The 11,657-nt window shown below is 43.8% G+C and overlaps 1 protein-coding gene across 1 annotated transcript; it reads right to left on the reverse strand.

Annotated features, from left to right (window-relative positions):
• Nucleotides 1-570: 570 nt before the first annotated feature.
• Nucleotides 571-8,584, reverse strand: LOC117701849 (paired immunoglobulin-like receptor B). The gene is made up of 8 exons (XM_076706304.1): nucleotides 8,404-8,584; nucleotides 7,931-8,215; nucleotides 7,471-7,776; nucleotides 6,143-6,490; nucleotides 5,903-6,080; nucleotides 5,223-5,583; nucleotides 4,674-5,016; nucleotides 571-1,629 (listed from the first exon to the last, which is right to left on the reverse strand). Exons 1-8 carry the CDS (start codon nucleotides 8,555-8,557, stop codon nucleotides 1,493-1,495), a joined length of 2,112 nt encoding a protein of 703 aa, XP_076562419.1. The 5' UTR covers nucleotides 8,558-8,584; the 3' UTR covers nucleotides 571-1,492.
• Nucleotides 8,585-11,657: the final 3,073 nt, after the last annotated feature.

Consider the following 11,657-nt stretch of genomic DNA (forward strand, 5'->3'; position numbering starts at 1 on the left):
AATTCTATTAAGGAATTCACATACAAATTGAAATTTAAACTGAAATGACATTAGACAAATAAAATAATTAGTCGTACTGAATGCAAAAATTGAAGAAGAAAATGAAAGTCTCCTAACAGTACATGAAACATTTGTAAATAGAATAGACTGTGCTTAAGATACATAATTTGGTGACTTTTATACATATCTACATTATGAATTACCTAAAAGCTCATAAAAACACAAAGCAGGAAATCATTATATATAAGCAAAACCAAGCACTGCAAGCAAAGATTGCTTAAAATATCAGTGGGTTCATTTTGTGTTGTCCATACCCTGCTGGGCCAGAAACTTGCCCTTTACTTTGCTTTCCTAGCAGTGTGTCTTTCTTGGAAAAACTAATTTTTCTTTTGCAACTGTTTATCAGGTGTGATAGCTTCTGGTTATAGATGAGGTCTTGTGTCTACCTTGTCTCTCAGCACTGGGACATGATCTCACTTAGACCAGTACTGGCCCTGTGCATGCTGCCACAGTTTCTGTGAGTCCATATTTGCATCAGACACTTATGTCTGGAAACATAGTTTCTTTGGTGTCATCCTTCATCTCTGGCTCACACAATCTCTCCAACTCCTGTTTCTCTAAGTTCCCTGAGCCTAGAAAGGGCAGCCATTCCATTAAGGATTCAGTGTAGTCAGATCTTTTTCTTCACATCATTCAGTTATGAGTCTGTATTATTTCTCATATTATGTAAGAGGAAGTTTCTGTGATAATAGCTGAGCAAGACATTGATCTACAAGTCATTTTTTTTATTAGTATCTCCTTTATAACATCAGTATCACCCAGAAGTTGGCCTGTTTCCCTGGAATCCTCCATCTGAAGGGACAAGAGTTAAGCCTCTCCCTATCAAAGCTCAGTCTGCTAATCCTCTGAATTCTTACCCAAGAGCAGAAAACTTCACTGCATATTCCATTTCCCACCCATCTGTTCTGCATGCATTTCAGGAAGCCTACTGGCACCCGGGATACTAACTAAGCCTCTCCTCTCCCAAGGCCCTGGCCAACAACCTGCCTTAAAGTACAACCAATAGCAATAAACTAACACAAAGACACAGAAACACACACACAATATAAAATGACCTTAATTCAATATTAGAAAGTTGACAAAGGCCTTTAAAAGTGAAACGAATATATCCCTTACAGAAATCACAATCAAATATGTGAAAGAAATTCCAAGCAGATGGGACAGCACATTTCATAACTTTATAGTTTCAGAAGAGTTTTGGTTCAGGAAGCAAATGCCCAGGTATGTGGAGAGACAGTAATTGTTTTACTGAAGAAGAATCTCATCATGAAACTCCCACCTTCTTCTGAACCCCAACTATATTTTCTCCCAGCACATTCTCTCCCGACAGTTCCTCAACATGAGTACTGGATTTTTTGACAGAAAATTTTGCATCATCAGATTCATTCCCAGACTGTGGCACCTTGAAAGATATATGGTTTTTTTCTTCGTATTATCTTCTAGTTGTATGGTGGATCTGTCTCTGGCTGCCCCTGGCCTCAAAGACCAGGATCAGAAGGGCTACGAGGACCATGACAGCAATTCCCATCCTGACAAGATTCTCCATTGTGTGATCCCGGTTCTCTGGGGCTGTGGATTTAGACAAAGAAGTTACAGAAATTAGGGATGTTCAAAATTCCTGCAAGAAAACTAAATGTCCACCAAGGGCCCATGTTTTATCTGGACAGAAGTCGGCTCTACTGTTTCCCATGCTATGACTTGGGATTTTCTTTATTGAACTGTCTTGGGTTTGGGCATGTTCTAGGATGGACAGATGGTCTCAGCTGGTCCTGAGAATAGAATAAGAGGAGTAGAATATATGTGTACTTAAGAGACCTTATTGTTTCTTCTGAGTTCCACTTTACCATTTATTGTAGATGCCCACCATTCTCACCATAGAAGCTCATGGACTTCTGGGATGAATCTTTCCTGTGGCATAGCTGAGTCTGCTTTCTTATTCTTACTTCAATCTTTAGAACCATTGTGCTAATAGAAGACCAATGACATGCCAGTGAAACCAGTATATTCAGAGTAGAACAGTTCATTTCAGGCAGTAGTCCCTACATCACTGCTCTTAGCAGTCACAGAAGAATACAGTGTGGTTTCCCTGGTGAGCCCATCAGAGTTTGTACAGACTCAGATTCTCAGTGGGGTTTGTTTATTGGTGTTTTTTTCCTTGGTCACAGTCAAATTTTTCCATTTCTCACTTGATTTGACCATTTTTCTTATCTCCCGCCCTCCCTCTCCCTCTCTCCCTCTCTCCCTCTCTCCCTCTCTCCCTCTCTCCCTCTCTCCCTCTCTCCCTCTCTCCCTCTCTCCCTCTCTCCCTCTCTCCCTCTCTCCCTCTCTCCCTCTCTCCCTCTCCCTCTCTCCCTCTCTCCCTCTCTCCCTCTCTCCCCCTCTCCCCCTCTCCCCCTCTCCCCCCTCCCCCTCTCCCCCTCTACCTCTACCTCTACCTCAACCTCTACCTCTACCTCTACCTCTACCTCTTCCTCTTCTCCCTCTCCTCCCTCTCCCTCTCCCTCTCCTTATCCCTTTCCCTGTCCCTCAACCTTTCCCTGTCCCTCTCCTTGTACCTCTCTGGGTGCGCCACACTCTCACCCCTCTCTCTGTGTTAATGCAATTGTGCCTCAGAAAATATAAGTGGATGGTAAGCCAGTGGGTTTTCAAACCTCTTAGTAACCCAAATAACAGGGCTAGTTCTTATTATGCATAGATCCAAGACTGACACATCTAAGATTTACATGTTACATTTGAGTAACATCACTTCAATCCTAGGAGATCCCACACCCAACTTTCTCTTGTTGAGATAAGTGCACTAAGGCCTTGGAGAAGACATTCTTAGCTATCACCTTGGTAGTAAAGGTTGAACACATACAGTCACATTTTCTCTATTTCTTTCTAGAGGGAAAGTTTGCAGACTTCATAAAAAATACATTTTGATTGGAATTGGTGGGCCTTATTTTGCTTGATGTAAAGCTTGTTTTGGTGTAGTTCCTATGGTGAATTCAGTGCGATAGGGTTAAGTTATGAATTTGAATATCATTTGAACAGAAAGATAGTATGGAGAGTTTGTAATTATTACAACAAGGCTGTGTCTTCTCCTGGAGTCACCATGATCCATGACTACACTGAGAGAAAGGATCTGACAGGGATTCTATGAATACTGTTTATTTGATGTTAAGAAGAAGAGGTTGGCCCTGGGGACCAGTTCCTGTTTAGGATCCTTTATCTTTCTGTGTCCTCCCCAAGATTCTCTGTCAACCTACATGAAATCCCTGGGTTCCATTAACAGGGAGTATAGTGTGCACCTCTAGAATGATTCAGATTAACCCTCACCATCATAAAGGTGAAGACCCATCTGACTGACCCTATAGCATTTCAAACCCTATGCTAGCTAAATATTGTTATAAATTGAGAATGCTGAGACACCACTTCAGTTCAGAGAGATCTGGATCCCCTCAACTTGAACCATGAGCTCCACCATCATTGGTCTATTATAAGATGAGTATAGATGAGTGCAGGCATCTATAGCACCTGAAGATGCTCCTAAGTTTGGACGTCATGGAAATCAGAGAATCTTAGAATGAGCTAGCCTGAAGGGGGCGAATCCTCTACCATGACTATTTGGAAAAACCCCTGCCTTGTGCCAACAGGCTATTGGTCAGACCCACTGCAGAATGAGGTTCTGGAGATGTCATTTGTCAGGAGAGGTCACAAGCATCACCAGCACAACTTAGACATGTGAACCAGGCTTCTCTCATTACACTGAGAGAAACAGCAGCCCAGAAAGGGAAGTGCTTATTCAAGGCAGGATCTCCTGAAGCAGCTGTATTAAGCCCATAAGTAGCTATCACCCATATGGGCCTACATTCCAACAGAGACTTTATTGGCACTCTTGGGCATGACTCTATGCTTGTGAAATGCTTCTTTCTTAGAAGAATTTAAGGGGAGGTGACAGTCTGGGTTCCTTGCTCACAACCTTGTTCACATCATCCAGTGTGAACCTAAATGTCTCTCTTTGAGTGCTACTTTCTGTATCCCAATAGTTAAGCCACAGCCTCTTGGTTCCAGTAGCAGGGAGTGCAGTGAGCATGCCTAGAATGATTTGGGGTATCCCCCACCATCATGAGGGTGAACACTCATCTGACTGACAATCTGCAGCATTTCAAACACTATTGTAGCTAATAATTGTTGTGAATGGACAATGTTGGTTTCTCTTTTGGGATATTTGTTGGTCTCTCATACCTAAAAGCTGAAATGACTGAGAAATGAGATTTTTGATTACCAAGAGCTGTTTGATAGGCTCCTGTGTTTGCAGCACATTCCCTACATAGGTTATAGATACTTATGGGCTGGAGGGATGGGCCTTTTGGTGGACAGCTGGAGGCTTCAGTGGGTCCTAGGAAACAGAACAAGAAGATGTTCTTCCTGCTGTCTGTCCTACATCTTCCCTGTAATCTCCCTTAGGACAGAGTGAATATTACCTGAAGCATCATTACTGGAATACAGTTCTGTGCTGACGAGTGCATCTTCTGACAAAGTCTTCCATTTGTCTTCTAAATCCCACCCAAGTCAAGAGTTCTGCCACAATGTGGGTTGTGACTCATGCTGAGATGTCAGGATCTCCTCACCTGAGACTGTGAGCTCCACAGGGACACTGGCATGTGACAACAGGTAGAGAGATGAGTCTTGAGAACCATAGCACCTGTAGGTGCCTGAGAGATGGGAGGTCACAGCACTCATGGAGAATTCTGCCTGGAACTGCCCATCTTGGGACTTTGATTTTAGTCGCAGGGGTGGCTGGACTGATCCCTCCTTGGACAGAATGAAAGTGTCCACACTGTACATTGACCAACACAGCAGGGTCACGTTCTCTCCTGAGTGTACTGTTGAGTTAGGCTTCACTGAGAGGGAAGGAGTGACACGGAGCTGTCCTGAAGAGAAGAGGGATGATGAGAGGCTGGCTTCCTTGTTCTGAGTTCAAACTAGACAAGATTCCACCTTGAGAACCTGTGTCTCTGTCTCTTTTCTGACTGAGCTCAGCTCCTGCTCTTTTCTTCCATCATGTTTTTCTGACTAAGATTCCTGTCTCTCATCTGAGCCCTAAGCTCCTCAGCTCCCCCATGAGATCCTGAGCAGAGGTCTGATTTAATCTCTGTAGAGAGGCCTGAGCAGAGTACCTGATTTAATCTATGTAGATCCTCACCTGTGATCAGGATGTCCAGGAAATCACTAGATGCTGACCATTCAGAGGAGAGGTTGTGCACACCATAGCATCTGTATTGGCCTCCAGTGGAGGGGCTCACACGGCCCAGTGAGAAGTTGGCCATGGAGAGGCCAGTGTCAGTCCTCTGACTAGGGTGTTGCATGATGTTAGATTCCCCCACCTTGTACAGAGCAAATCTGTCATAGTTGATGTCAGAGGAACACTGCAGGATGAGGCTCATTCCAGAGTCCAGGATATGGCCTTGGAGAGTGAGCAGAGAGGGCTTCTTGGACAGTCCTAAAGGGAAAGTGACCGCTATGGACTGAGATTTTGTTCTACCAAACACTTATGCCCTCACATCCTGCCCAGCCCATGTCACAGCTTCTCCCCAAGCTGGGTTGTGATTGAGAATACAGGCTCCTCATTTAGTCCTCCTCTACCTGCAACTCTGCAGAGGGGCAGGCCATGGCCAAGGGCTTAGGGTCTCAGAAGATGACACGTGAATAACAAGAAGGGACTTGCCTGAGATAAGTACTTGTTGGAGCTCACTGGGTACTGACCACAGCTGTGGGGCATGTTCATAGTAACCGTAACATCTGAATGTCCCTGTGTGGTTTAGGGTCAAGGGTCCCATAGCAAAAAATGGCTTCATACAGTCCACTAGAATTTATATACTGTGTGTCCAGTGAGCTGGTGAATTTCTGATCTTCCTTGGTGAGAATGAATTTATCATAGTCACTCTGTGAGGCACACTGGAGTGTCATGTTCCCTCCCATTGTCACCACAGGGCTAGGAAGTACTGACAGCATGGGTTTATAGTACCAATAGATTCCTAGGAGAGAAGGAGGCAGTCTGTCACATGTTCTCACACTGCACAATATTCTCATGGAACACTCTGTGGGAGGGGAATACTCCTGAGAGCAGAGCCTGGGGTTGAGAATCTGACTGTCCCCTCACCTGTCACCACCAGCTCCAGAGTGTCACTGGGCTCTGACCAACCAGCTGAGCTGTAACAATAACAGCGATAGTGCCCTGTATGCTCTTCTGTCACAGAAGGGATGAAGAACTTGACCTTGTTCCCGGGCTCCTGTGATGTCTGTGTGCTCCAGGTTTCTGAGATTACCTCCTTATTCAGAAAACATATTTCTGCATCCAGATTCCCCTGACACCAGATGGTCATGGCTCCTCTGGAGGTGATCACAGAGCCTGGTTCAGCCTTGATGGTTGGTTTTTGGAGGTTCCCTACATAGAAGTAAGACAGAAGCATATGGGTGTGTTTGAAAGTGGTACAGAGAAAGTCCCACAGTGGATGTTGCTTTCTTCTTTTTAATTTATTCTTCTGTCATACAATACACAGGAAGACAGCCTCCCATCCTCTCCTCATTCCTAATATTACACAACCCTCCCCACTTTCCTTCATCTCCAGATTCACTGTTCCTCCATGTTCTTTCAGAGAGTAGAAGACTTTTCAGTGACATTTACTGAATGTGGCATAAGAAGATGCAAAAATATTAGGCACATACCCTCATATTAAGACTGGACAAGGCAAACCACAAGGACCAAAAAGATCCCATGTGTTTGCGAAAGTGTCAGAGACATCTCCACTCCCAGTGAACCTAAAGCAAGCCAGGTGATTGTGCAAACACATTTAATCTGCAGACTCAGGAGATAAAGCCAGGTGGATCTCTGAGTTGGAGCCCAGTCTGGTCTACAGAGTGAGGTCCAGGACAGTAAACCTGGAGTACATAGTGAAATACAATCCCATGCAGCCAAACAACAACAACAACACAAAACCATGCCAAACAGTCACAGCATGTATGCAGAGATCCTAGGACAGACCCATGCAGACTCTGTGAGCCCTGATGATTTGGGCTTAGCTGGTTCTGTTTTCTCCTGGCTGAGTTATCCAGGTGCCCTCAATCTCTCTAGCTACTACCATCCTTCATCTCTGTTCTTCCAGATTTCCTGAACTCTAGTGGATTATGCTAAAGCTGGTCCAGATTAACAGAAAGCCTCATGAAGAACCATCTCCCTACTGGGAACTCTGGGCTTTGCTGTCACCCTCAGCCTTTCATTCTGTGTCTTGGGTCTAAATATTTCCTGTGCTGTGTGTCAAAGTTGTAAAGAGCCCTGGATCCTCACATACACAGATACCAAGTGCTCTCTGAGGGACTGTATCATTTCAATATCATTCTGTGGAAATGGTGGGTTTTTTTTTTTACCTGAGACCAGGAGCTCCAGGGGTTCACTAGGCTCTGACCACACCTGTGGTTTGTTCTTGTCATAGCTGTAGCATTTGTATATCCATCTCTGGTTGGGGCTCACAGGGCCCACAGAGAACAGGGCCTGGAACTTCCCAGTAGAAAGGTTATACTGTGAGTCTTGCTTCCAGAAGAGCTTCTGTGGTCCTTCTACCATCAGAATGAAGCCATGATAATACTGCCTGGACTCACACAGGAGGGTGACATAATCTCCTGAGGTCACCACATGGCTGGTTTGGGCTGAAAGGCTGGGTTTCCCGTAGGCTCCTAGGAGAGAAGGGGGAATGAGGTAAATGTCGTCAACTCTCATTATCCTCCTTGGCTCCTCTGATTTGGAGTGTGGGTGGGTGGGCATTGCTGTTAACAGACCCAAGTCTAGACAGTGAAACCATGAGGTCTGGGACCCTGTGTGTTCTCTCACCTGTCACCACAAGCTCCAGGGGGTCACTGAAGTCTGATGATTTACCCTGGGTCTTGTAGGAACATTGATATTGCCCTGCAATTTGCTGGTCTACATACGACAATGCGAATTTAGTCTTGTTTTCTGGCTTCTGTTGGTTGTTTGTGACTATTGCATATTGATGGCCATTTTTATAGAACATGTACTTGTTGGCTCCAATGTTCGCATCACACAATAAGGTCACTTTAGTCCTCATTGAGACCACAGAGTCTGGGTGTGCTCTGAGGGTAGGCTTAGGGAGGGACCCTGCAAGTAACAGAGAAGCTAAGATTCAGGACACTCACCTTCAGATTGCAGTCCGTAACCCCATGGCCTTCCAGCCACCCCCCGCGCCCCCCAGACTAACACATGTGGTGTTTTCCACCATCACTGCCCAGGCATGGCTCTTGGATAGGAAGAGAAGAGCATTTCAGGAGAGCTGCAGACACACTCACCTGTCAGTACTGGGATCCAGAGGCCCAGAGTCAGTCCTGGAAGAGAGTTCTTTGTAAGAGATTTGTCCCTAAGGCTGAGCAAGTCCTCTCCTCTGCAGAACTGCCTGAGACCCTGTGGTCTCCTGATGAGTGCTGAGCTACAGGTCCTGATCATTTCTAGATATCAGTGTCCCCTCCCCGTCTTCACATCTCACCAAGACAGAGCAGGGCTGTGAAGGTGAAGGTCATGGCATCTCCTCTCAGAGGCTGCAACTGTGCTTGAAGGCAGAGCTACAGAGCCTTTCTGAAGGGATTGGAAACAGGGTGTGGCCTTGGAGGCAGGGCTGTCCTTTTGATATGGTCACATTTCAGCAGCCCCACAGGAAGTGGAAATTCTCTCCTCAGACTCTGTACTCTGACTTCCTCAATGCTGTGACTAGGCCAGGCAGTAGACCCTCTGCAATCAGGTCTTACACAGATGACATTTCCTCAGCTCACCATGTCTGCCTCACCTGTGCTCATCACTGTCAGAGCCATGCTGTAGCAGACACGTGTGAACATTTCACACAACAGTACAAATTTAAGTGCGGTTTTGCTTTGTTCCTTTTCCCATTTTTACATGAAATATTTCCTTTTTTCAACATTTTTGATGTTTCTGAGTAGGGTCCTACTGTGTATAACTGCTTGGAGTGAGATTTACAGCCTTTTTTTTTTATAGTCTCAAATGATTCATTAGCATTGGGCACTATAATTTCTGTTTTTTTTTTTCACATTTGGATTTTCCTGTACAATTTTAGAGATTCACATTTCTATTTATTTCTGTAGTGTTTATTTTTTGTGTCAGCATATTTGTTTGTATATGTACATGCATGTGTGTCAAAGCACATGTGTGGAGGTCAGAATATAATTTCAATAATAAATTTTTCTTTTATCATGTTGATCCTGTCAATCAGAGTCAGGTTAAGTTGGCAACAGGCCCTTATATACTGAGCCATGTCACTGTCCCTACACTTATTATCATCGTTTTCCTGAGTCTTCTGCTGAGTCAACAAATTATGTGGTCATGAGGATGCTGGTGCAAACTGCTCTCCAGGTTTATTTGAGTTGTTTGGGATAATGGTTGTTGGTGTCTGCATATAGCATGATTCCTGCTGAAGTTCAACACACAGTGGTGCAGGCATGGGCAGCCTTTGTTAGCACCACTGTATTATTCTGTTGCAGTTGTAACTGAGAATCTGGCAATGGGGTTGCTGGAGGATGACAGCACATGGGCCAGCACCAAGTGCTGTGTGGATCTTTCTGGATGCTGTAGTCAGCCAGGGTTGTGTCTCCCTCCATCTGCTAGTGGGAAATCTCAGCAGCTACTAGAGATTTTATGACATGACTTCTTGGTCCTGGATCTCAGTCTTGACATCCTCAATGGTATCACTAAATTCAACCTCAAAAATGATGGACTTCCCCTTCAGTGCCTTGCTAAATATTGACATGTTCATGTCTGCATGGTGGCACAGTTCAAGAGAAAGAACTCAGTAAAATTATATTTTTCCTGTTTATTTTTTTGTGTTAGGGATTGATGAAACAGCCTCCAGTGTTTTAAGCACATACTCTACCAGTGACCTACAGAACAGTTTTACTCTGTAGTTTTCAATGTTTTGTGTTTTAATTTTTCTCTGTTATCTTTTTTCTATGTTGATGGGTGTAGTTATCTTTGTGGTTGTATTGAGACAGTCGCTGGTATGTAGTCCTGGTTATCCTCGACCTGGTTATGTAGACCAGTCTAAACTGGACCTCATAGAGATTTCCTCCCTATGCTTCCCAAGTGCAGGGATTAGAGATGTGGGCCACCACGATGAGTCTTGTGTTTACAATTTAAAGTTTCTAAAATTTTATTCCTGTATATATTGTGTTAATTGAGTCTTCATCCCTTCATCTTCCCTTTCCCTTTTCCTGTCCATCTGCTTACCCTCCTTACTAATCTGGATTTCTTTCTGGTTCTTCCCGTGAAATTCTGGTTTTTAAAAATGTGCTACTCAATCCCATGAGAGTTCTCATTTTTCCATTACATTTAATAAATTTGTGTATTCTTTTTTCTTTTTTCTTTTTCTTTTTTTTTCCTGTGTCCGAGGTGCTTCTTGATGTGAGTGCATCTTAATCCAGAGACCTGTTCTGTGACCTGCAGTGGCCTGTCCTGGACAGTGTTGTAGGTGCTTTGTGGGTTAGAAGGTTTTTGCACAGTAGTGCACTTGGTCTGAAGTCGTGAATGCTTGTGGTTTTTGCCAATGTCTTACCTATATTCTGCATAGATCTTCTGTCCAATGTCAAAGTGGTTACAATGGTCTGAGTTATCTCATTGTCCGACTCTTCCTTAATGTCTGACTGGCTATGTTTTCTGTGGGTGTTTCTGTCTTAAGGATTTAATTTTATATTTATTTAATTTACAGGTATGAGTATTTTGCCTCAAGTGTGTGCATGTCTGTGTGTCTGTGTGTTGGTGTGTTCACCCGCACGCGCGTGTGTGCACACGCAACATGTGTGTGCCTTGTATATGTTGTATTTAGAAGGGAACACTGGATTCTCTGGGACTCAAGTTACCAGTGGTTGTGAACCATAATGGGGTGCTTTGGCTTGATCTCAGGTCCTCTGCAAGAGCAATCAGTGCTCTTAACCATTGGGCCGTCTCTCTATTTCTGAGTATATCTTCATAACATTATTTTTTGCCAATTATCTGATTTTTTTGTCCCCAGGTTATCATATTTTTCTTCTGGTGTAACAAGTGCATTACTCCAAATCTCATTGAAATTTAAGTTTATGTCTGATATCAGTCTTTACTAGATTACCATCTCTGTTTCTTCCTCATTTTTAGAAATCAGTTGTTTAAAATGTTAAGCCCGGGGTTTTGATTTAACTCTTTCTCAAACTATTTCCTCTTCCATTGCCCTTCAGACACATTTAATTATCTGTTCTTTCCTTCTTGTATTCAGAAAAGTGTGTGCTATCTTTACATAATTAGTCAAACCTTTAATGAAAACCAACTCTCTCTTTTCCAGGAACTCATAGGTTCCAATATCTCATAACCTAAGGGTGGGATCTCTCATTTTTCCATCCCCATGCTGGCTTTAGTGTGTATTAGGCTTTTATTGGTCTTTACATACTGTCACAACACTGTGAGCTCATCTGTGCAACCTTTCAGCAGTGTTCAGAGAATAGTCTTCTTGTAGTCATCCATCACCTCTGGGTCTTAAGATTTTTCAGCCTCCATTTTTGTAATGATCCCA

This window comes from Arvicanthis niloticus, unplaced genomic scaffold (assembly GCF_011762505.2).
Source record: "Arvicanthis niloticus isolate mArvNil1 unplaced genomic scaffold, mArvNil1.pat.X pat_scaffold_275_arrow_ctg1, whole genome shotgun sequence".
Classification (NCBI taxonomy): Eukaryota; Metazoa; Chordata; class Mammalia; order Rodentia; family Muridae; genus Arvicanthis; species Arvicanthis niloticus.

Bases quoted from the DNA above. Each gene is read 5' to 3' on its own strand.
- LOC117701849 (XM_076706304.1), bottom strand. From the start codon at position 8,557: ATGATCAGGACCTGTAGCTCAGCACTCATCAGGAGACCACAGGGTCTC. The intron at 8,216-8,403 runs GTGAGTGTGTCT...TGTTACTTGCAG, and splicing joins CTGGATCCCAGTACTGACAG to GGTCCCTCCCTAAGCCTACC. The intron at 5,584-5,902 runs GTATGAAGCCAT...AGTGTTTGGTAG, and splicing joins TATATAAATTCTAGTGGACT to AACAAAATCTCAGTCCATAG.